The 23,951-nt window shown below is 38.9% G+C and overlaps 1 protein-coding gene across 2 annotated transcripts in view; it reads left to right on the plus strand.

Annotated features, from left to right (window-relative positions):
• The window catches only part of PPIL2 (peptidylprolyl isomerase like 2), a 70,046-nt gene that overhangs the window by 25,519 nt on the left and 20,576 nt on the right, over nucleotides 1–23,951 (plus strand). For both annotated transcript variants that reach the window (XM_080628686.1, XM_080628687.1), the window contains exons 9-14: nucleotides 3,307–3,382; nucleotides 4,773–4,933; nucleotides 6,447–6,522; nucleotides 7,741–7,847; nucleotides 20,264–20,353; nucleotides 21,675–21,708. In XM_080628686.1, coding sequence (XP_080484812.1) covers nucleotides 3,307–3,382; nucleotides 4,773–4,933; nucleotides 6,447–6,522; nucleotides 7,741–7,847; nucleotides 20,264–20,353; nucleotides 21,675–21,708 — 544 coding nt within the window. The remainder of the gene's footprint in view (nucleotides 1–3,306; nucleotides 3,383–4,772; nucleotides 4,934–6,446; nucleotides 6,523–7,740; nucleotides 7,848–20,263; nucleotides 20,354–21,674; nucleotides 21,709–23,951) is intronic.

Here is a 23,951-nt window from a genome sequence, read left to right on the forward strand (position 1 = left end):
TGATTGTTAGCAACACTTTGAAGTCTGTATCTGTGCTAATAATTTGTTAAACTAAAGGTTTTGGTTTGTAACTTTAATAAGAAAAACCCTGAAATTGCTACCCATGGCAATTTGAATACATGTTTTCAAACATCCTAAGACAAACAAAAGTAGGCCAATTGTGTAAATTCATGGTTCATCTTCCTTTCTGGTTTCTGTGCACTTACACACAACTTTTTTCTTTAGGCCTTCAGGCTCCAGGCCTTAATCATAACAGGATTAGGAGCATCCCTGTGAGTCCAGCCTTTTTCTGACCAGGAGAAGCCATTAATTCGTTAGAGACCAAGGCTTTGACAGTGTGGATACGTCCGTCTGCCCATCCCTGCGGTGTCTTGGTCACACTGTCTGATTCTGTGCCTGGCGTCTATTGGGAATGCAATGAGAGGAACTTGGCAGACTCATTATTAGTGTTTAGACAGTTTTCTTCCTGAAGTGATATGTCTAAAGACCGTCTGTAGTTTTAAAATTTAAAATGTACCTCTAAAAAGATGTGTATCTTGTATTTTAGGACTCGGTAACAACAGTAAGGAAATAGTTTGTGTCTCCCACAGCACAAGTGGGACTGGTCAGATTGTTTCTGTTCTTGGGGTGGTAGGAGCAAATGATGTCTTGTGATTAACTTAATATTGCACTTAGTATGTGCGCTTGTCTAATTCTAATCAAACCAATTCTAATCAAACTTCTAGTAAATCATGATGCTATATTTTAGGTGGAGGAATCAGTATGTCAACCATTTGTCCTAGGTGTCCTGAGTAAGATGACACTTAAATTTCAATTTGAGGAACCATTTTTGAGGGAAACTGGTTCTGGAGTAGTGCATGGGTTGTCTGCTTTCTCAATGCATGGTGAGACTCCTGCTTTGCAGAACCAGCAACACAAGGGAAAACACTGTACATCAAACCTCTTTTGAGGTTTCCATTTGAACTGATGGCTCACCTCAATGTGATGAAGGACCTTGTGTAGAGACCTTCTGTCTCAGTTCTGGGGTTTGGGGTTGTCTCAAGTCTCTCAGAAAGCAGGTGAATGGCTGTGGTCTGCAAGGAGAGGGAGCTGCCCCATGGCCTCTGCTGTTCTTCATACCATGATGGATACATTGCCTATGGAGAGGGTAGTGGCGATTTGGAGAGCCCTGAGAAATTGCTTGCAGGGAAAAAGACTGTAAATATTTTTCCTGGAGCTGCTCAATGCCTGCAATTAGGCTGTTTAAAGCAGGTAAACGTTTGATTGAACTGTGACTGTGAAACAGCTCAAACTAATCTGATTCGTGGTACCCTGCGCACAAACCACTTGGTTTCGTAAGGTACTGGCAGTTGTGATGTCCTTTTTTTTCTTATTAAACAATCAATGAATCAGAGGAATATAACAAAGGTATTTTCTGATTCATCTTTACTGCTGTCTTCTGCCCTCCCTCATGTCCACAAAAAGTCAATTTCAGGAGCCAGTCTTGCCCTTCAGCTTTGCTATGAATGGCAGATGTAAATCCATTTGTTGCTATTAATATTAATACACAGATAATGTTTTTTGCTTTCCTGGAAAGGGCAGGCAGTCTTACTTCCTTCAGCTTTTGAGGTGGTACTTTTATGTGCAAGGCAATGATTTTTGTATGGACAAGATGCAGCTCATGGTTACTGAAGGGTATTTGGGAGGAGGGCTCCCGAAGGGCTCAGTGTCTTCTGGAAACACGCTGAGCCCTTTCTCCAGACTTTCTCCACACATCTTGTTGACTGTTAAAGAGCAAGGCTGAGATTATCTCTATTCATGCATGCATAAATATGTATGTGAGGTAATAATAAATACACCTGAGCGCTGATGTCAGAGGATACAAAAATGGTTAAAAAAACAGGTCCAAATTTCCTATTCCTTAGTAGTTTTACTTAAAGATCATCCATTTCTAATGCAAAATATTTGGGGGGTTTTGGCAGTCCATGTCTTGATGAAGATCTGTTGGAGGGTATAGTGGGACAGGAAGCAATAGAAAAAGATTGTATAGTGGTTAGAAGAGGAGACAACAAAAAGACAGGAGGTCATCATTAAGACTAAGAATAACACAGCTTGATTTCATAAATGTATTTGGGTTTACTACCAGCAGTAAACCGAAAAATGCACTCTCTGATGGAAGCATACCATTTCAGGGATGAATAAAAGGCATAATTAGCTCATTTAATAAGTGATGGAGCTACCAGCTCTGCTTGTATTAATCATTACTGTTATCAGAGGTGAAATTGTCAGAACTTCTTACCAACAGTGGTGATCTGAGAAGCTTTGTTAAATCTATTTGGCATAATACTGTTCATGTCAGTGTCACAGTTTTTCACATAATACGTTGCATTATTTTTTCCTGAAATTGGAACTATTGCATATTATTAAGATATTATTAAGATATTTTGGTATTTTAGATTTGGAATTGTTTTCTGTAAGATGGAATTTCCAGAAATGACTGAGTGTCCTGAGCTGGTATTTTGACCTTTTTTCGCTGCAGAGGAGTAAGAAGAGGATTAAGGACTGTATAATAATAGTGTAATGTAACCTAGTTTACCAGTAGACACTCCTTGTCTCACTCTCTAACAAAAGGTCAAAGTTGTGTAGGAAGATGCCTAGAGATAAAGACTGACAGTTAATGAACTGTGTATTTTTGCTGTTTTCCTTGAGTGGTCACTCAGTAATACCACTTTTTGTTGCATTTTGAAATTATTAATTTTTCTTTTTAAATGTAATTTTGTAAGCACAGTTTTCCCTAGTAAAAAAACCCCAATCAAAACAGTTCTGACTGCAAAGACTTGCTGTAAGATTTCTTTGCATTTTGAGATGCATTACAAAAATTCAGACAGCATGTGCAAATCAGGCACACTGTTACAAATAGGAGATAGCTGATGGGAATTTGCATAGATCTTACACCAAACCACAGAATGAAGGAAAGAATCAGGGGGTTGCAGCTCCTCGTTCTTTCTTCTCACTAGGATAGGGTAGACTCAGCTTCGTTCTGTTAGTAATTTCTGTAGGCAAAATATGTGTAATACTGTGTATGGGACTAAATTCCAGATCCCTAAGGAATCTTCTGTGAATGGGCCCATGGCTGATGTCAGTTGGAGCTGATTGCTTTGTATTTTTTTCATCTTTCTGTGGGTTGGAGAGTGTGGAAGTTATTGTCTCTCTCCTTATTTATTTGTTATTTATTATGCTGGTGTCTGCCCATCAGACTAGTCTGTTTTATGGAATAGGTGCCTACCAAGATGTTTCATATTTGTTTTTTTCAATTACTATTTTCAGGATCCAACAAACCTGGATAAGTTCAATGTCTCAAACTTCTTTCATGTTAAGAACAACATAAAAGTAGTAGATCCAGGTAAGGATTAATTGAAGTAAGGCTACCCGACCCAAATATGCAAATTCTGAAGAAGACATCATGGAATTGACAGTTTCCTGGACGGACATCCCTCAGTGGCTGGTGGTAACTTTGAAAGCTTCTTGGAAACGTGAATAACTTGTCAAAAACTGTCCCTTTCACATCAAAAGGTGTTAACAGATTTTTGAAGCAAAGACATGATTCTTTGAGAAATCGTTAACTGTCTCTATTCAGTGCTGTGCAAACGTGGAAAGTTTTCCGTATCCTTAAAGAGTAGGTAGATGAGAAACAAGAGAGGGGGGAAAAATAATTTGCCAAAAGGTCCATTAGCCTTGTACTAGAACCAAGACAAGAAAACCTGCATCTTCTCGTACCTGGCTGCTAGGCTCTTTATTGAATGTATCAACAATCTATTTCCCATCCTTCTTCCCGGAGAACAGTGGGCATCTTCCAAGTTAAAGATTGAAACAGATTTTTAAAAAAAGTCCTCATATTATGTTAATAATAAAAAATAAAATACTTTTTCTTTCTAGATACCTAAGAAATTTACTTCTCAGTTCGTTTGTGACTTTTTGATAGCTAAATGCTTAGTAATACTTTCTAATATTAAATTGCTGAAGGAAAAAAAATCTCTTCTTTGCCCTTGTGGTTTAGAACTGTTTCTGATGAGGCCTAATTGCTGATACTAAGCATGGTGTGTTTTTCTGAGCCTATTATGCTCATCTTTGGGTTTTTCTAAAGCTACTATTTCTGCAAGCAAGTATCTCTCTTTCCATTTACCTGCTAAAATTAAGTGGGTATTATCTCAGAGATGGAATATCTGATATCCAGCAAATAGCAGGCATAGCAAGAGAGAGAACAAGTGAAACTTGTAAAAATAAAAAAGATTAAATTAATCAAATTCTCCAGTCCAGTCGCTGGCCTCCTCCTCCTCATGTATCATGCTAAAGATCTAGTCTTGGAGTTTCTGCATTACAGGCCTGGCCGTTCAGTGAGGAGGCAGAAGACAGACGTTTATATTGTACCCAGTTGTATCTTGTCTTTATTGTTCTATAAAAATTTTACAAGACTTGTGTGAACTTAGATAATTTCTAGTGGTTTCAAAGAAATTCTGGCAGTAGTTTATTAGAAGTCGTTGGGTTTTTTCCTTGTATTTCATCATACTGGCATTTATTGTGCTGTATTTCAAGTGGTACTGTCATTAGTGTTATACATTGCTGTTTGTTACTGTTACTGCAGGAATAAATGCAGTTACTAGGTCTTTTTATTTTAAAAAAAGTAGAAATAATATCAGGAAGATTTTTGTGTAACTGGATATGTAATAAACTGAAGGAGAACAACATAGAATTTTTCTTTTAACTCTGAATGATTTGACTTTTGTCTTACATAGATGAAGAAAAAGCCAAATTAGATCCATCTTACTATTTGAAAAATACAAATACAGAGACCCGAGAGACTTTGTTGGAGCTTTATAAGGAATTCAAAGGTGATGATATTCTAGCAGCTACTATGAAGGCTCCTGAAAAGAAGAAAGTGGATAAGCTGAATGCAGTAAGTAGATTTAATTTGTAGTTTGGCACTGATTGACTTCTTCAGGAATGATAATAGATGTTTTTCAGCTTAGAGGCCGTATTGCTGTCTAAACAGGCACTACCCCTGCTTTCTGTTACATGGAAATTTGTCACAGATAAGAATATGAGAATCATACTTGAATTCCTTAGAAATACATTGTATGTGTCAATGCGTTTGTCTCTGTTAAATCATTGTAAATGATTTTAGAAATGGAGCACACTAAGAAGGAAGAATCCTTATGATGTGGTTATGATGTATATGTTGGCAAAACCTTTTTTCCCAGGTTGTAATCTCTTGCTTTGAATTTGTTTAACGTTGCTTCCTCCAGTTATTGGCAGAGAGAACACACCTTAAGGGCAGTGCAAGTGAATCATTTCTGGTGTGGGCAAATATATCAGTCATCCACAGCTGCTTCTCCCTTTTTTTCCACTGGAATGTAGGATTTTTGGTAGACTATTTTAAAGGATGTTCTTCCAGGTGCATGTTGCTGTGTGTTCATGGTTGTCAAGTGAAGCAACTGATCTGCATCTAGGATTTCCTACATCAAAGGCTGTTTGAAATTGGCAAGACAGAATATTCTTCTTCAATAATTCTGGGATACATGTGTGTTCGTGCTTTGATTACACTTACACAGAAATGAATAGCAATGCAGCATACACTTTTTAATAAGGAGGTTTAGTGACAGATATGGGAGTGTATGTGACCAAGGAGTAGAATCACATTTGCCCCATTTTCAGGGCATTATAGTGTTATGGGAAAACAAAAGATGTAGGGAGGAAGAAAAGAGGTGAGAAAACAGTGAGCTCTACACATGTTGGGAAGTCAGATTGTCAGTTAATGATGTGGATGGGCATAACTAAAAACTTGCATAGGATGCAGTGTAACCTTATGGATAGAGCATTAGCCTGACCTGTATTCTTTACCAGCATTGCCCCAGAGCCACTAAACTTACCTGTGGGTTTATTAGATCTTTGTAATTTATTACAAAATCCATGTGTGACATTCATTTCCTTTCTGCAGGAGAATTACAAAGCTCAAAATAGTCATTGGGAACAATGGGATAGTGCCTCCGCACGCAGAAGGGCCATGTGTGGGAGAGGGGATGGTTTGCTTTCCTCCACAGAATCTCTGTGGTTCACTGGGTTTTCCTTCCACTTGCTCAGCACCATTGAAGAATTTTACAGATGTCTTGCCAGCAGTACTCCTTTCATATCTCCACCTGTGGACATACAAATACATTCTCATAATAGAATAAGCAATAAGCCCCTTCAGCTCAGTGCATGGAAAGCCTTAACTAGTTTCATCAGAACAAATGTTACGGGCAACAGATGGAGAATTATCGTTGCATTGTTCATTTGCTTCTGTCTGTAGGAACCAGAGCGGAAAGTCTGCCTTCAGAAGAGTAACATTTGTGTGCTTCTAGTGCTCATATAGTTTCTTTAATAGATAAATTTTATGATCTAATGTCTTTTGCGTTTTCCTCTGCAAACAGGCTCACTATTCCACTGGAGCAGTAAGTGCTTCCTTCACCTCCACTGCAATGGTGCCTGAGACTACACACGAAGCAGGTACCAGAACTACCTAGATACAAGCTGTTTATTTACTTCAAATTTTAAAGTATGCTCCCTAGCACACATACAGTTATGAGGACTGAAGGAATGCATTGATAATTGGTCAGTGCTGATGCTGTGGAAATGTATTCCCTGGGCAGATGTATCTTCACTTTCCACTGAGCTCATTCTGAAAATAATGGAGCAATTATGAATTAGCTTTGGCTTTGAATGGCAGTTACTTACATTGAACTGAAATTAATGAGGTCTTTCCTATGCCTAGGAACCACAAAATGGATATCCACTTCAGTAAGTTAGGAATGAAGTATAGTCTCTCCTTAAATAGCACACAAAATATTGCCCATCTATTTGGCATAACCTGGTATTGGTTAGAATGACAGCAAATTTTGTGGTGATAACATTTGATTCATTGCATTTCAAGGTTATACGAAAATGCAGTATTTATATCTATACAGTAGAGTTTTCCGTTCATTCTCCAGCCTAAACACAAATGTGTAGAATTTAATTAATTTGAATATTGATTAAATAGCTGAGTGATTAGTAATCCCAGCTGAAGAGAAAGGTCTGGCTTTTGACACTAAAATTTAGAAGTATGTAACATGCTTGGGCAAAGATTGAATACATTGCTAAAGCTACATTCACCAAGTTCAGTTCCTTTACGTGGTGGATTACAGTGATCTGCAGGTGACTTTTGAGTGTTGAAAATATCTGACTAACTGGGCATTTTGACAAGATGGAAGTGGAAACTTCCTAGATTGATCCTTTGGTTTGACTTTCCAGTAATGTTTTCAGTAACAACTTCATTTGTTTTCAGAACTGGGTAGGTCCTCATATGTCAGCAATTTGTGGTTGACAGATGAGTACCTGCTTGGCTTCCAAGTTCGACAAGAAACAATTCAATTTCAAAGTAACGTTGGTGGTTGGTAGACATTACTTGAAAATTATAGTTTGTAATATTGAATGGTTCTGTTACTTTAAAATATAGATTATACTGTTGGCTCTTGAGGAGTTGGTGGTTTTCTGTAATGGAAAGTGTTTTGCACAGAGATTAATGTGAGGTTATCATAGATGAATTGCAGAATACATTCCCTGAAGACCCAGTACCCCAGGGGAAGAGGTCAGACAGTAGAGTCTAGCAATTTGTTTTCTGATGATTTCTAAAGATCAATGAGTAAGCTTCCAGAGAGCTAATTATTATCTTTTGCTTTGATACAGCTGCTATTGATGAAGATGTTGTGAGATACACATATGTGAAGAAGAAGGGCTATGTGCGACTTCACACTAATAAGGGAGACCTAAACTTGGAGCTGCACTGTGATATGGTACTGTGTGCCCATAAAATGAATCTCTTTAGATAACAGACAGAGTAGGAGCTGGCAATGGAAATGTCAAAAGAAAGGAATAGTTTGTAGCTGTAGTAGATACAGATAAATAACTAGCTTTCAGTTGGTTTATAATATAAATTGCAAATGTGTATATATTATATATTACCCTCCTGTATGTGTAAATGTTCTCTGTGAGTAATCTGATACATTTTAGTGGGCTGCTTACAGCATGTCAAAGTACATGTTTAGAGCTTCAAAGCTCTAATGGTGACCCAAACAGTGACAAGGAAGGTAGAGATAAAAAAGAAGGAAGAGCACAGGGAAGAGAGAATAACCCAAGGTTACACAGCAGGTTACTTGGCAGAACGAGGAAAAGAACCTCAGTGAAACTGAGAGCAGTCTGTCAGCCTGCGTACTTGTAGTTAAGAACTCAAGAGATGGTTAATTTGCTTCTAAATCTTGAGCTTAAAGAACAAACCTATATGAAAACCTTAGAATGTTTTTTATTTCCTGCTGTTTCAGTTTTTAAGGTTCAAGGTCTCAAACATCTTCCCTTTGCCATTAAGAGGTAGACATTTATTTAAAAAAACAACGGACTACAGTTTTTTATTGTCAGTCCAGTCTGATTCTGGAGGAAATCTGTGGCTCTTAAAATAATAAGTATGGCAGGACTTAGGATAGACGGATGAGTTGTGGCGACACTGACGTCTCAGACGTCACTGCTTGGTCGTGTGCTTGCTTATTTGTTTGTATAACCACAGCTATAAAAGGAAAAACGTTTTCAGTGTGAAAAGCTCAAACCTTCTGTTGTTTACTGAGATTTTTATTATAGGCCTGAAAGTAGATGTTTTAGGAAGTTGAAGGATATGAATAGGGATTTAAATGGCAAAACTTCTGCTTGTTGTGACCCTCACAGAATTTAAGGACAGTGGTGCTGGCTGGGAGCTGGGGTGCCTGGTGTGAAATCCCGAGATGCACTGGGAGAATGCATCCTTTTTTGCCTCAGGGGGTGGGGGGAAAGGAGTAAACAGGACAAGCCTGCTAGCTTTCCCTTCTTTTCTGTCGCACAAATAAGAAGCAAGATCTGTGTGCGCATCTTGAGCTGATCTGTGGGAACAATATGAGAATCTCCACAGCAGCCTGTCATGCTAGTAATTCTGTAGATCCCTGTCATCCCTACAGGTGTTTTCCATGATCTTAAATAGTAACACTATATAATAAGGCAAAAAGCAGAGGATGTTAGTACAGCAATATTTGGAGGAAGCAGCAGAATGAGCAGATTGCATTGAATCATTTGTTATGCCATATGTTCTCAAACTGGCTCCCAGCTAATGGAGGCTGACTGCAGCTATTCTTATCAGCATGGGGTTTTTTGGCCACATGTGTAACCAGTGTCACTCAGTCCTGAGGACCCAGTCTCAATTGTCCATTATAAACTTCCTGTATGATATCCATTGTGTTTCCTTTTTTCCAGATGAATCCCTATTCACCTCCCTTTCACACACACTGCTTCCTCATGCACACATTGGAAGTGTGCACTATTTTACACAACCAGACCTGCTTGAGCACTAGCCTTTAGCCATCTGTTCATTTCTTTGTGTCGATTAAATCTATGTGAATTAAACAGACCTTTGGCACTGCAGAGAGGAAAAGATATATATTTAGAATAAGTAGGAAAAACTTGCTGCTTTAAGGAGATTTTCACAACATCCACTCTAGGTCATCATCCTAGGTCTATTAAATCACTTCTTCCGGGAGGCGCCTGTTTTTCTCCCTTTACTATATAAGGAGTTTGTGCTTCTAACTTTGGTTTTCCTGAATCGCACTGAGGTTAGGCACATAAGGTAGCTCAGTGCAGACAGAGAAAATATCTTACAAACATGTAACATACATATAGGTCACAGATCAGCACAGTGGATCTATTGAGATTGCAAAGACAAGCATAGAAAATGGGGAAATGCCAAAACAAACTTTCCTAAACACATCCAGTTCACCCTGCTTGTGAATATGCATGGTAATAGTCTTAATTAATCATACACTGATTTTTTTTGTTAGCTCTTCTGTCTTATTCAGTGCACAAGCTGAACCAGTTTTGGGAGCTCTTTAGAACTGTGTGGTGAAATAGTTTATACACGGGATTTGGTTTTCCTGAAAAAGTGTAAAACGTGGATAAGATCCTTGAATGCAGTCAGGAGGAATTGGACCATATCATATGGCTCACCCAAATTAATATTGCACAGGCTTTTTGATACCTGATTTTTCAGCCTTTGTGATTTTTCACATAGTTAGCATGGGTAGTACCTTGACTTTTCAGAAAGAAATGGAGAAACAAATTTCAGCCCAAAGCACTGTACTGATACACATTTAGATCACCAGCAGATTTGGAACCCTTGGATTCAGCGCATGGATCAGTGCTACATGAGTGAAGGAGAGAGCCAATAGCATTATTAGGTTGTCATTGCTATTTGAATTCAGGCAAAATATATGTGATTTGGAGAATTTATACATACACTTTCACAAGCAGTGCAACTGCAGGAGCAAGTATATGATATGTAAGCTGTATTACAGTGGTGCTTAGCTTCCCTTTTTAAAGACTGAACGCTGCCTGCCTGATTGTTGTCTTGACCTGACCACAGGCTCCTGTTTCTAATTGCTGAGTAATATCCTGTGCTCTGCTTATTATGGAAGCTGTGGTTGTATTTGCACAGTACTGCAAATACATGATTGTCATATGCATTAGGAAGATTGAGGATGAAGTTGCTATATAAATGTGACGAATGCCTGTGGACTTGTAACATTCAAATTACATTTTAAAATAGTCTTACAGGTTAGATTTCAATATAGACTTTGAATGGAAGTCTCCTTGCTGAGGACATAACAGCAAGTGACATACTTGCTGTCTTAGAGTGTATGTCTACTGAGTCTTCAATTGTATTGTCATGCCTATGGGCTGTATTTAAGCTAAGTGTTCTTGCTGTTGTGCTCTCAGCAGTCTTCACTGCTTCTGAAGTCTGTCCTGTGTCTCTGTCTTCAGTACCTGACTTGAGCTTCTCCCTTCACAGCTCTTCTGACTCCTGTTCTTTCCTTCCCCTGTTTTTTGTGAGCTATCTGGCAATATGGATTGTTTGGAGTTCGGTCCATATGTACGCGTGGAAACTTTTGTTTAAAAATAAATCTAGGGATCTTCATATACTTTATGGTGCCAATCAATAAGATTGATAGTGATGAGATTCTTCCTAGCACCAAAAACCTTATCAAAAAGTGTTATGTATTGATCCAGGGGAGGAAATCAGTGCTGCAGTATGATTGAAGTCATCAGTTACTTGGTGACAGGATTTGGAGAGCATGAAATAGGGTGAGAATCCAGATATTTTCTGTGCTTGAAATCACTTGTTCAGAGCATCAGAAAACTTCACTTAGGTTCCAGAAAGATGATGTGTGGTTTAAATCATTGACCTGAAAAAAGGCAATAAAAAGACTTTGGAAGATAAGCTGGATGTTTTTCCACCCTTTTGAATTTGTGCCTCAAATGAGCAAAGGTACACTACTGTTCTCTCTTTGCATCATAGCAGTGTGCCTAGTGCTGTTTGCTGCCATTTGTTTTTCTCCCTATCTTCTTACTCAGATACAGTATGTTCGTACTGATGGGGACTAATCAGATGGCCATTTGTTAGGGATGTTTTCCAGGAAGCTGAGTTCAGCTGGGCATAAGCAACATTTGTTGTATACGCTAATTGGAAACAAACTTACAAAAATTCTACTTGCCAGAAGTAGTGTTGGCAAGTACAGGAGATTTAACAGCATCCAACAAGTGTTACTCTTTCAGCTCTAGTCTTAATGCATTGCCAAACAAGTAAATTATGAAGAAATAACTGATGAAAGGCAATTAATGTCACTGGATTTCTTGCATTTTATTTGCTGTGATTTTTCTAGTCTTCTCAAGTTACTTTAACCAGGATGTTGCTGGGAACAGTTGTCTATATCATCTTCTGTGTGTTCTGCCGTATTGGTCACTACAGCGATGCAGTTGTACCTTGTAGGTGGTGGAGCAGCCTCCTAAGGCAGGGTGGAGACTTTACCCTGTGCGAAATGTCAAATTGACTTGGATGTGGAAGCAGAAAAACAGTGTAGTGTAATGGATGGAGTGGAGAACTAGGAGCTGGTAACCCCTGAATTCTGTGCTTTTGCCACAGACTTAGTCCATGGTTTGGCTTTTGTAATTTGGGTATGGATTTTTTTTTAAATCAGTGGCATCCCAGTTTCTGTTTCACAATGAGCAATAAATGTGGGCATAATTTTGAATTCCCAGGCAATAACATGTATCATGGATGCCTGATAGCTGGAGTGCAGCTATGCAAATAGCCTAGGCTGCCTGTTGGAATCGGCAGCCCCGCAGGAGAATAGGCAGAGTAGTAGACTCCTGGTCTCTGCACCTGTGAAAGGGAATAAAACTTCCTGCCTTTGCCTCTAGGTTGATTTGAGGCTTTCTTTAGTGCTTGTATGTTTTTTGTTTGATCCTGCCATGAAAATGAATATATATATAAAAATATATATAAATAAATATACCAGCTCCAGAAGACTCTGTCAAAATGATGAACAGGTGGTTTGGTCACCCTTTTCTCCTTTGTGAGTTCTCTTCATCCAAGTGGTAGGGATCTGGTGGTTAAACACATGCCAATAGTGGTAATTAAATACTAATCTGAAACTGCCACAGCAGGTTTTGTCAATTTGCCTGTCTCTCTCAGGTTTAATACTTTAAGGTTTAAGGGCAAGTTGGCATAACAAAGAAGAATGTGAGATGGATTTCAAAGCTCCATCCAGCACTCCACAAATGCTTTTTGAGGTTTTAGGACCTGGCAAACTTTGCTTAATGATGATGTCTTGGCATAGCTATCTGAAGAAGCCATTATTTTACTAACACTGCTGTTTTAATCTTTTGACGCCCTCTGACCTGTTAAATATGCCTGTGATCTATAAATGTGTAATCCAGCCCCTCTTCTTTGAAATCATCTCTCCTTTTGTGTGAGGGACTGTTCTGAAGATCAGAAGCCTGTAAACTTCTTATCCATTTCCAGTGGGAAAGAAGTGATTTGCTGAAAAAGTCCTGTGACCTCCTGGCATGACAAGGTTTCCCAGTCTCTCTGAATCTCTTCTTTCAGATTTAAACGTTCATTCTGCTCAGTTTCTGGCAGCATCATTGTGGCACCGTCTGGCAGATACCTCGCTGATGTTTTACCAGTGTGTGTTCATTCAGTAATATGGTTGTAGGGATGAAATACTGTGGTTGTAAATGGGTTGTTTCGCTTTTTTTTTCATCAAAATAGGTCCTTGTAGGCAGAGCTGCAATTTCCAACTTTGAAAGTTCTCATCAACAGAACTAAAGCCAACCTAGCAAACAAAATTTCCCTTTTCCAGTAGGGCAACAGCTGGATAAAAATGTTTGTTAGAGAGGATGTTGTTATTTCTCGGTGTGCTTTTTTCCTCATAGTGCTACAATGGTAGACAGATCTATTGCTCTTCTTTGTGGTTGGGAATAGAATGGTTCTGCACAGGTATATTGATTAACAGGTCACTTCTAGGTTGTTCTTAAGTGACTAGAAGATAATACTTTAAGTATTTTTAACTTTGGGGGCAGCTAAGCACCACCCAGCCACTTGCTCACTCCCCCCATGGTGGGATGGGGGAGAGAATTGGAACAGCAGAAGTGAGAAGACTCATGAGCTGAATAAGGCAAAAGCTGTTGTAAGTGCTTTGCAGTGTTTTGCGGCAGCGGAGGGGCAGTGGGAATCCCCAGTGTCCCCCAGTGCCTGTGCCTGAATAGGACATTCAGCATGGGGTTGAGGAAGGTGCTCAGCTACATCCCTGTGAACTCGTTCCTTCACTATTGGGCTTGCTACCCTTTGCATGATGTCCTGGCAGCCTTTGGTGTTGGATAATCAGTGAGAAGGTGTTTTGTGCGTTTGAACCTTTCTGCCACCCCAGCCCCCTTGATAAGCTGGATCGCGAGAGAATCAATTGTTCCTGGATTGTGTTGCTTGGTTTTTGATGTTTGATGGTGCAGGCATCCCATACCAGCTGTGTCTGCCACTTAGCGATACTGGACCCGAGGATGAGGCGGGTGGTTTGGAGTTACACAGCTGCTGCTCTTCATCTTTCTCTGACATGTTTCTAGTTTGTACTTTGGCTTCTCTGATGAGAGCGGGGTGACCTTGGGAGGCTGACAGTTACCAGACCTTCACTGTCTAGCGTGGAAGCAGTTACAGGTTGCATCTTCTAAAAAGGTGGAATTTATGTGCAGTCAGTTGCAGACTGACGGAATGCCAGGGACCCGCAGTGGGACCTGCGAGACTCCAACTTTTACAGCTATTGGAGGCTGCTCAAGCAATTTAAGTTAAATCCTCATTTAGACTGTACCTATGAGTGCTGTGTCGTGCTTGCCATACCCATCCTCATCAGCATCCAGCCCTGCACCACGCTGTCTGACAGGCTCCTCAGCCCTTGTGTGACTGAGAAATTTGAGGCTGGGGAGAGGATTGTTTTCATTTCTACCACTGCAATAAATAAAAGTTAGAGGAAAAGTGGTGACTATGGCTAGGAATGATGTCTTTGCCTCTGGAGAGCTAGTAGTTAACACTGACAAATTAGATGGGTGAATTAGATACCTTGTTTAACTTGAGTAGTGCTCAGCGAAACTGATTGATTGTACTTTCAGAAAAGTGAAAAATAAAACTGGAGTGTGTCATTTTTTTGTTGGCATCTTGTCGAAGCTGAGCATCTTGCTTAGACTTTGAAAAAGTTTTTGGTAGCATCATTAATGTCAGTACTGTGGAAGAAATGTCTTTGAAAAGTGAAATTTAGCTATCTGCTGGAATCTTTGCTAAATAGCTAATTAAAGTATAGTGGGTTTCTGTATAATAAGATTGCTGTAATTCTGTTCTTTGTACTAAGCAAACTTTTGAGGCTTTGAGGTAGCAAAATAGGCAAATGTTACTTTCAAGTCAACAATCTATTACCCAAGGCATAGTTTGCTTGTTCTGATTCTTTTTAATATCAGTAAGAGTCTGGCCAACTGCTTTACCCCCCAGTGCCCTGATGCTTTCATCTCTCCCAGTGCTCACTCACTGGAACTGTGCTCTTCTGGTTGTAGATAGTAAATTGACCTGAACGTGTTTGCTCGCTGCATGACCAGATTGAGAATGGTGTCCCTTACATGAACTATGTCTTGTTTGACATGAGCCACCATAGGCAGCTGTTGTTTGCCACCATAACCTGTCACCAGCTCAACCCCTCTCGCAGGTAGGGGAACTGTTAGCAGGGAAGTGGAGCTGGCAGGGGGTGATGTTCGGGTCTACAGTAAACACTTCTCCTGCAGGAAATGTCATGGGCTTCCTGCAGTGAAACTCTCCCTGTGCTTTTGCAGTGGGTTTTGTGGAGTTCTGAATTTTCTTGTCCCTCTTGCTCTGAAACAAATGGAGCGTGCTTCTAGTCCATTGGTGCAAAGTGAAATAGAGTCTCTTAAATTGCCTTCTGGTACAGTATTATGCATTGAAACACACAGGAAACGCTTATATGTCAAATTTCTTTCCATGACTTAGTGGAGGGAGCAGACATTTGCACCTGGTAGATGGTAATTCCAGAAACTGCTCCATTACAATTGTCTCTGAGTAAGCACTAAGTAAAGCCAAGCTTCTATTAGGGCGAGTTCTTTCCTGTGGGGTGGATAGGCTATGAAGATTGCAGATTGAAAGGGATAAGTTTAAACCTTACCAGATCACCTCTTTATATGCTGAAGCATTAGAAGACTTGCTAGAATGAACAATTACAGGAGTGAAAATGCTGTATGTAAAAAAGAAAAAAAAGTACATAAATGGGCTAAAGCAAAACAAAATCCCCCTTGCATTTTAAAGGAGGGCTGTGTTAAAAAACCTGCGGGCTTCGTCTGAAGCTTTAGAAATTTCCATCAGTAGTTCATGCCTCTTAGTAGCAGGATTCTGGCATTTGTGTGATAAGATGAAGGCTGTATAATGTAATTTTAATTTGTGAGAAACGAGATTTTCATTATTTCAGATTATTTCTGCTTTGAAACATGGGGTTAATGAGCATATATCAAGGCTCTGTAGTTTAGTGCAGCTACTACGGTTCATCCAATTTAGAGAGACAAAAAGAAATGAAAGGGAAGTGGAATTAGCACAGGGAAATTATACAGATGTGCGAATGACAGCTTCTGAATGCTTAGTGTGAAATTTCTCTTCAAGGTTCATGCACAACCTCAAGGGATAGAGCGTTTTGAAATGATTAGCTCTTCACATAGTAAACCCTTCTTCCTTGCAGTCATGGCAACGACTCAGAACTTCTTCTTCTCCCATCTCCTGTACCTTGGCAACAGGAGTGCTGCAGGTTTTTAATCTGTTTCTGGTTGGCTCTTCAACTGCCCAATACAAATTGTGAGTTAAGGTAACTTTTACAAATACAATGACCTATTTTAACATGAGAAAGGAGAGCTGCAAACTGAGAAATCTGATAGTGACCTGGCTTGGTTAGTCTTACCCTTCAGTTCTGGGGATGCAGCAGGAGAGATGAATTTTGCCTGTTTTGGAGGCACATTTGATGGCAAAAAGGAAACTAAAATTGGCACAGTTAATACTTGAATGTGGAACAAGATAAAATCTACATATCTCCTACAATTTTATAGGAAGGAGTGAGGGTTTTTTTTCTGTTTTGCTTTAGTTTTCTAAATTGTATATTCCTTTCTTGAATGTTTTTCCAGTACCTGTGCAGCAGTCTCTTGACTTCTGAAGTTAGTCTGGGCCTAGTAACTGGTGGAGTGCTGGTATTTCCATGTAAAGTTACGTACTGAGGGTGTTACCTGAATGGAGACTTAAACATAATTAGAAAGCCGTTGGGCTGTTGCTCCATTAAATGTACATTTCTGTGAGCCAAGCAAAGTATTTGTGTCATCTCCTGAGATAAGTGTTCTTCTGGATTCCTCTCAAACCGTTTATTAAAATGTTATCACTTGTCTTGGGTGTGAATTTTCAACAGCTGAAAGACAGTTATCTGGCATCTACAAACAGGGAGCAGAGTTGGAGCAGAAGACTCATTTTTGGTATAAATAAGGTTTTTTTCTTCTTCTTGCTGTTTGTCATTTGGAGAGAGAAATATCTTTTAAGTTGAAGGCTATCATTCAGAGACACAGTGTTAACTTACATGGTTCCAACTTGACCAAGGAAAAGAAGGATTTCTCAGGGCTGCCCTACCACTCTCTTTGGAGAGAAAAGCCTTCCACAACTTTTTAATTTGATTTCCTAGGATGATCACTGCATCCTTCTGAGAAGATATTGCAGTGGATTTTAAAAAATAACCCCTTTTCTGTCAGTGGCTTTTGGATCAACAGGTTAACAAATTAAGGTGGCATTATTCCCTTGATTTCCTTACATATATGTTTAAGTCATAGTTTAGATAATTTCCTGCTTACTGTAAAAGGAGTAAAGAGGGAAAAGTCAGCTGCTGCTATTAAGGTCAATTTGAGAAAAGAACAGCCAGAAGTAAAAAGACAGCCTGGAGCCCATTGTCAATAATAAGGCAACAAGAAACCAGCATTGCCTCCTGCACTTCTGCATTTCCAAGTGCCTTCACCACCCCGTTCTCCTTCAGAAATGGTTTGAGGCAAGTGGTATGGAGTCTGCTTTCTGAAGAAGTAGGCAGTTTTGCATTCCAAGACTGCAAGTCTGACATCTTCCACAAGATCTTACACTTAAATAACAGTCAGGTTTGTTTGTATATATTTCTCTTCAGTCTTTGTAGTTGGAACAAAGGCTTCAAAGACTGGTCTTGTTTGTATGGTCAATGCAGAACGTAGCTTCATTACAGAGGATCTACACGTTCCCTATAAACCTCAAGCTTTTTTCTCCAGTTTTGGACAGTATACTGCTTAAAAAAGTCCCTGACATATGTTTGGCAGTGTGAGACAAGTGGCAAGAACATTAACTTCTTTGAATAAATCAGATAATCTGAGCCAGATATTCTAGATCAACTGCATGACTGAAACTGGGGTTTATTACTGATTGAATCAAACCTTTTTATTTGTGTCTACTAAAAGCACCATGAAAGGTAATGGTAATGTTGCTAAGAAACTGTTTACCTGCCAGATGTATCTGTATGATACACGAGGTGACCATGGGAACCAATTTGGTGGCAATTATTTAAAGAAAACCTTATAGTGAAATGCTTATTGCATGTATGCTAAATATTTCTGCAGTTGCATTTGAAAAAGCTTGTTTTAGGGAAAAGGCATAATAATCCATTTAGAGAGAAGGGTGAGCGTAGGTCCTGCATAAAAAATACATTACCAGAGCCAGGTTTTTTGATGTATATTTTACAAATCCTTGTTTTGAAAATAAATTGGAAATCTGTATTGGGTTGTCAGCATTGTGCCAGTTGAAGACAGATTGGGATGTGTGTGTGTGTGTATTTCCAGGGGACTCAGTCTTTTGCCTGACTTCATTTTTCTTAAAAAATTAATTACAGGTTGCTCTGTTCCCCCCAGAGAACTTATTAACTGTGTCTTTCTCTCCAAAGAGTTCTTGGTTCTCATGAAATAAAGTGCTTCTGGCTAAAAGCCGCTGATTCCATTTCTGATTCATAAAGAAATTTTTTCAGCTTATTTTTATCCTTACTGACACTTTCCATGAGTGATAACTATTAACACTAGGTTAGGATCAAGGCTGTTATGATACTGTCTTATAAAGGAAGCAAATGCTGCACAAATGATTCTTTAGGGGTTGAATTTTACTTGGAAGGTTATGTACAAAGATTATTTTCAAGCATATATGGCAAATTCCAGGAAAATTTTTCAAATTTGATGTGAACATTGAAACTATGGGAAAACCACCTATTGTTTGAAAGAATTTTTATGGAGTATGTTTACTTACAAGTTGCTTGCAGGATGCTACCAAAATACATTTCCCAGTAGTATTCTACCATAAATCCATTATGGTACCATTACCATTTTAAAGCAGTAATTAAATATATAGGAAATCTGACATAATAGCTGGTGTAAGATTGTATTAGGGTTTGTTTATTTTTCCAGTTATGGCCTACCTGACAACTGCCATCTGTATCTGTGTAGAGCACGTAAGAAGGAATCATTATAAAGAATTTATAGTGGCAGGTAGAGTTTGTTTGGATAATAAGAGACATCTTGGTGTAAATAAAAGAGGGCTGAGGATGACTGTGTTTCAGATGAGAAAATTGAAGGTCTTTAGGATTCTGGGTGAACACTTATATGGCTCTGCTTTTAAAAAGATCGAGATTATTTCATCCTTAAATGACTGTAATCAGGCTTGCTGTATATATTTGCTTCTAAGCCACTCCAGGTTGCATGGCTCAGTCTCACTGTGTCTCTCTGCAGCCCTCAGACCAAGAATGATGTCATACCAGTGCAGAGTGAATCAGTGTCTTACAGAAAGAGGCTTCTTGTGCGTGTTCATTTACAGACACTGCGACTCATGCTGGGACTTTACTTGCAAGCGCATACCACAATAAGGATATTTTCAAGGCATGTGACAACTCAGATTAGTTAGATGTATTGTTCTGCAAAACAAATATATTTATGCACATAATTCACACTGGGGCTGGAAATCATGGCCAAGAATAGAAAACAGGCTTTTTCCATACTTGCATTTGTACATCTGAAGGTATTTTAGAATCACAGAGAATCCAGACAATTACAGTGGAAGGATAATTAGGTAGACAGTAAAGTTTTTCAAAAGGTACTGTTTGAATGCCATGGCCCATAAATTCAAACAAATAGCTTTAATTTGTACTGTAAAAGCAAATCAGAAGTTGGCAGTATATTTAGCATCTCTGCTAAACAAGTTGTCTTTTTTATTTTTCCTATGATCCAGTGGCTTCTGGGGTTAGTCCCATTTTCAGTTTCAAGTGGTAAAGAGGACCCGGTTAGCTGCACTGTGTTCACTTTGAAATAATGGAGCAGAGAAGTCAGGTTCTTTCTTACTCTGGGAAATTTAACATTTTTCAGTGCTATAAGCCCCCCTTTGGAACAGGATTGTGATACACTGCTGAAACTGAGTTACTTGAAAATCTCTGAGCTTACCTGCTTTCACCATCATTATGTCTACTGGGAGCTCACATTATCTGAGCTAGTGTTCAATGCTGCTTTGTGCTAGTTGGAAGGTCTGGGTTTAATTTGTTTAACACAGTGCCTGTCTCTCCTTTATACTTTAAAAGAACATATATTTTATTTTATTTTATTTCTGTAGACAGATTCATTCCTCTTCAAGTCCTGTGTGGCGGTTTCTTTATAAGGCACAAATTAGAAGAGATTCTTGTGAACAGTGTCATGACCCATTTAATTGCTAAAGGCTTAATTCAAACTTCTGTTTGTCTTTCAGACACCCCGGACCTGTGAAAACTTTATCAAATTGTGCAAGAAAAACTATTATGATGGAACAATTTTTCACAGATCAATTCGTAATTTTGTGGTGAGTATTGAACAGATCCTGTGTAATGCACAATATGTGATGTCCTCAGCTATTTATTTAGTTAACTCAGTTTTAGTTACTTCCATGCATGACTGTTTGCAATAGATATATATTAAATATACCATCAGAATTAGGATTGTCCTAACTTACTGGATTTGTACTTACTAATTTTACTAACAACTGTCTCTGACTAATATTGTCACTTGGAGCATCACTGCATTTAGTAGTGCTTTGCTGGCATTCCAGACAAAGCCTTTGAGAGTCATTGCTTTGGCAAAGCTCTTGTTATCTTCCCCAAGCTGTGGGTGGGTGGTTAATGAACAGAAGGGGGGAGAGAGAGGGAGGGAAATGCTAATTTGGATAAGTAATACCGTGGCCTGTTGAAATCCCATTCAGGTGAAACTTCAGAAAGCAGCTGAATGTCTGATTGAAGTTGTGGTACTAGGATACTGTCAGATTATCCTTTGCTGAGTGTGCTCCAGGACAAGGTGCCCAGGCTTTCTTTCTGAAGGAGTGAAAGAGCACCCAGTGAACCAGAAAGTTGACTTTGGTATTTAAAGATCTTTACTTACATAGGTACAGTCCAGGCAGCTTAAGATACTGTAGCTGTCCATGTAACTTTCCTTCAGAAGAGTTAACAACCTGATCCTGAAGGCAGAGCACGCCTTTGGCAGCACTGTATATCTCACTTCATAGTTAAACTTGCAATTAAAACTGTGCTTATGTGACTGTGAAACTAGTCATGTCACACTCCCTCTACTGGGAGAGAATACAGACTATTATTTCTGTAGATTCTGCATGTATATACAGTGATTAATTTTGTTGCTGCAAGATTGGTTTCACATGAGGATTTTCCCTACTGCAGATAGTGAGGGGGATACATGGAAGTACAGATTCAGATAGAGAAGATATTCCGTATTCCTTCATTTCTTGCCTTTGCATCACATGGAGGATTGGTAATAAAATATAAAGCCTTTTCAGTTCCAAAAGCAATACATCATCAGTTAAAAAGCAGGTTATGACTCAGCACATAATAGAAAGGATGATCTGGTTAACCCATTTGAGGCTGTTTATTTTGCCTATTTAGCCACAGGAGACTTATTATTTTTATAAAACTGTCATTCTGCTCTGGATAAGTAATGTAGGAGATGGCAGCCAGCTGATAAAAGAGGCTCCAAACAAGTAGTAATGGTTTCCTGGTTGCTAACTTGTTAACAATATAGAAGGAAGAAAATCAAACAGACTTGGCTCTTATGGCTTATATGCAGTGTCTTTCACACAAATATGTATGTAAGCTATTCATTTAATTTTAATTCTGCAGATCCAAGGAGGTGATCCGACTGGAACAGGAACAGGTAAGGTTGAGTTTGAATCAAGTAAGCTGGTTTCACTTCATGAGCTATGTTGTTACTTTTATTTCCAAACACCTAAAATTCTCTAAATGATGATATGTGGTACATTTTATTGCCGCATTAAAGCGGGGGGTTTATTGATCTGTTTTTATGACCATTTTAACTATGCTTAAAATTTCATCTCACATATTCTCAGCCTAAAACTTGGACACTCTTCCACACAGAGTTCTTGCTCGGTCTTTGCTTCCTTTTTTCTTCCTGAAAATAAATAAATGAAAATTATAATGACTTTACAGCTGGTCTTCCAGGGCAAAGAACAAAGGAGGAAAACATTCATGCAAAGTCGCTTTCAAATTCAGTGTTAATGAAATACTTGAGACCTGCATCGCTATTGGTGAGCGGCCAGATACCATCTGTTCTCCCAGCTAGTTGCCTTGTACAGCCCAAGCTGCTCTTTTTCTAACTTTTAGGGATCACTGTTAGTAAATTCTTCTGCCTGTTCTTTCTGTTTTAGTTGGAGATCTGCATAGCAGGCATATCAGAAATGGTCAAGAGACAAAGCATTGCCCACCACAATAGATAGGTCACATAATATCTCTAGTTGCTGCTATAGATTTGCTCATTTTCCACTTGCACCTTTTATTTACCCACTTGTAGATGTCACCAGCCTCCACAGCTCCTTCCCTGGTCCTGTAGGGTTCTGTTAATTTTTATTCTAGTTCATATGTGTGTCACTTGTATATGCAAGCACTGTATTGTTCTTTTGTGTGCTCACAGGTCATCCAAAAAAAGATGTCTTTGTAGTTGTTAAATACTTTAGCTCTATTTACTTTGTAAATAATGTTGGTTGTGAGCTGCCCAACAGCTTTTCTTCTGCTGCATGTGACACTCAACAGTTGCATACTCTAAGATTTGAGATTAGTTCAAGGTTCTGTGTTGATGGCAAAAGCCCATGAACAAGATTTGTTACCTTATATACTTGGACTGTCAAAAGAAACATGATTTGATTTGGTTATAAGGAAAGTTTTGGTTCAAATCCCAAAAGACATAATTAGTAACATCTTTTAAAATGAGAAATTAAACAGGTGTCAGGAGATGGGAGAAATTTAATGGGTTGACTCAGACACCTTTACCCTCATAGGGTGGAATTCAGCTCTTTCTGTGGAATGAAAATTAACTTGCTGGTGTCATTCTTGTCTCTGTGCAAATGGTAGAGGTATTCTAAGACAGCACAATTAATAGTTGGCAGAGGACTGGCATTGAAGGTCAAGGCTCAGCTCTACTGGCAAAGCAAATGGGAAGCAAAATGCAAATAAGCCCATAGGAGAAAAAAAACTCCTATGTATATTCTTTTATTTATAAAAGGAGTCTAATGACCTCTAGTCTTTTCTATCTTGTTTTCCTCCTTGTCATTCTTAATTAAATATGAATATACTGCAGGCGAGATGGCTTGCAAACATCTGTCAAGACTATTAAAGTTCTAATAAAATGGGCAGTGTGCACTCAAATAGCTACAAGTGTTGCAGATTTTTAGAGGCTGTTTGCAGTTATTGTGGAGTCCAAATGATGCAACTGTCTGGTTTCTATTTTTTTAAGACATCTTGAGTTTTAGATATCCTTAATCACTTATTGAACATGAGAATATCACAAGAAAAAGTAAGTGGTCAACTCTCAAGGCACATGCCATAAGAAGGTGGTCAGACCTGAGGTGCCTGTCTGGTTTTGTGTTCTGCCTGTAGCAGCATAGCCAGAGGAAAGTACAGCTCAGCAGCAGTTTAAGAGCATGGCAGATGCAGTGGTGCTCTCCTAGATTCCCATGGTGTAACAATGTTGTGCAGCAGTTTGTGCATTATTAATGTGATCTCACATGTGCATTTAGGAAAGCTTGGGAGTGAAGCACTTGGATTCAGTGCTTTGTACTTTTTTATACCTGAGTCTTGTGTGTTACTTGCAGTATAAGTTACCTTTTTTATTTCTTCTGGCAGCTGCAAGGAATTTCTGTATTTCTTTGACTTACTGCTTCTTACAGGAAAAAAAAAAAGCATCTTTGAAAGCTAAGAAGTCCATAACATTTAATGGTCTTCAGAGGTTTACTGGGGGAGTAAATAACTGGACTTCATTAATATCAGAGAAGCAAATGAGAGTAGAACAGGATTTTCTTTCCAGATAATTCAGTTGGCAATAGGGAAGACTGCTTGGAGGTTACTTATTAAACATCAGTGTTTTAAACTGCCAGAATTGTTTCT

This window comes from Psittacula echo (assembly GCF_963264785.1).
Source record: "Psittacula echo genome assembly, chromosome: 13".
NCBI classification, from domain to species: Eukaryota; Metazoa; Chordata; class Aves; order Psittaciformes; family Psittacidae; genus Psittacula; species Psittacula echo.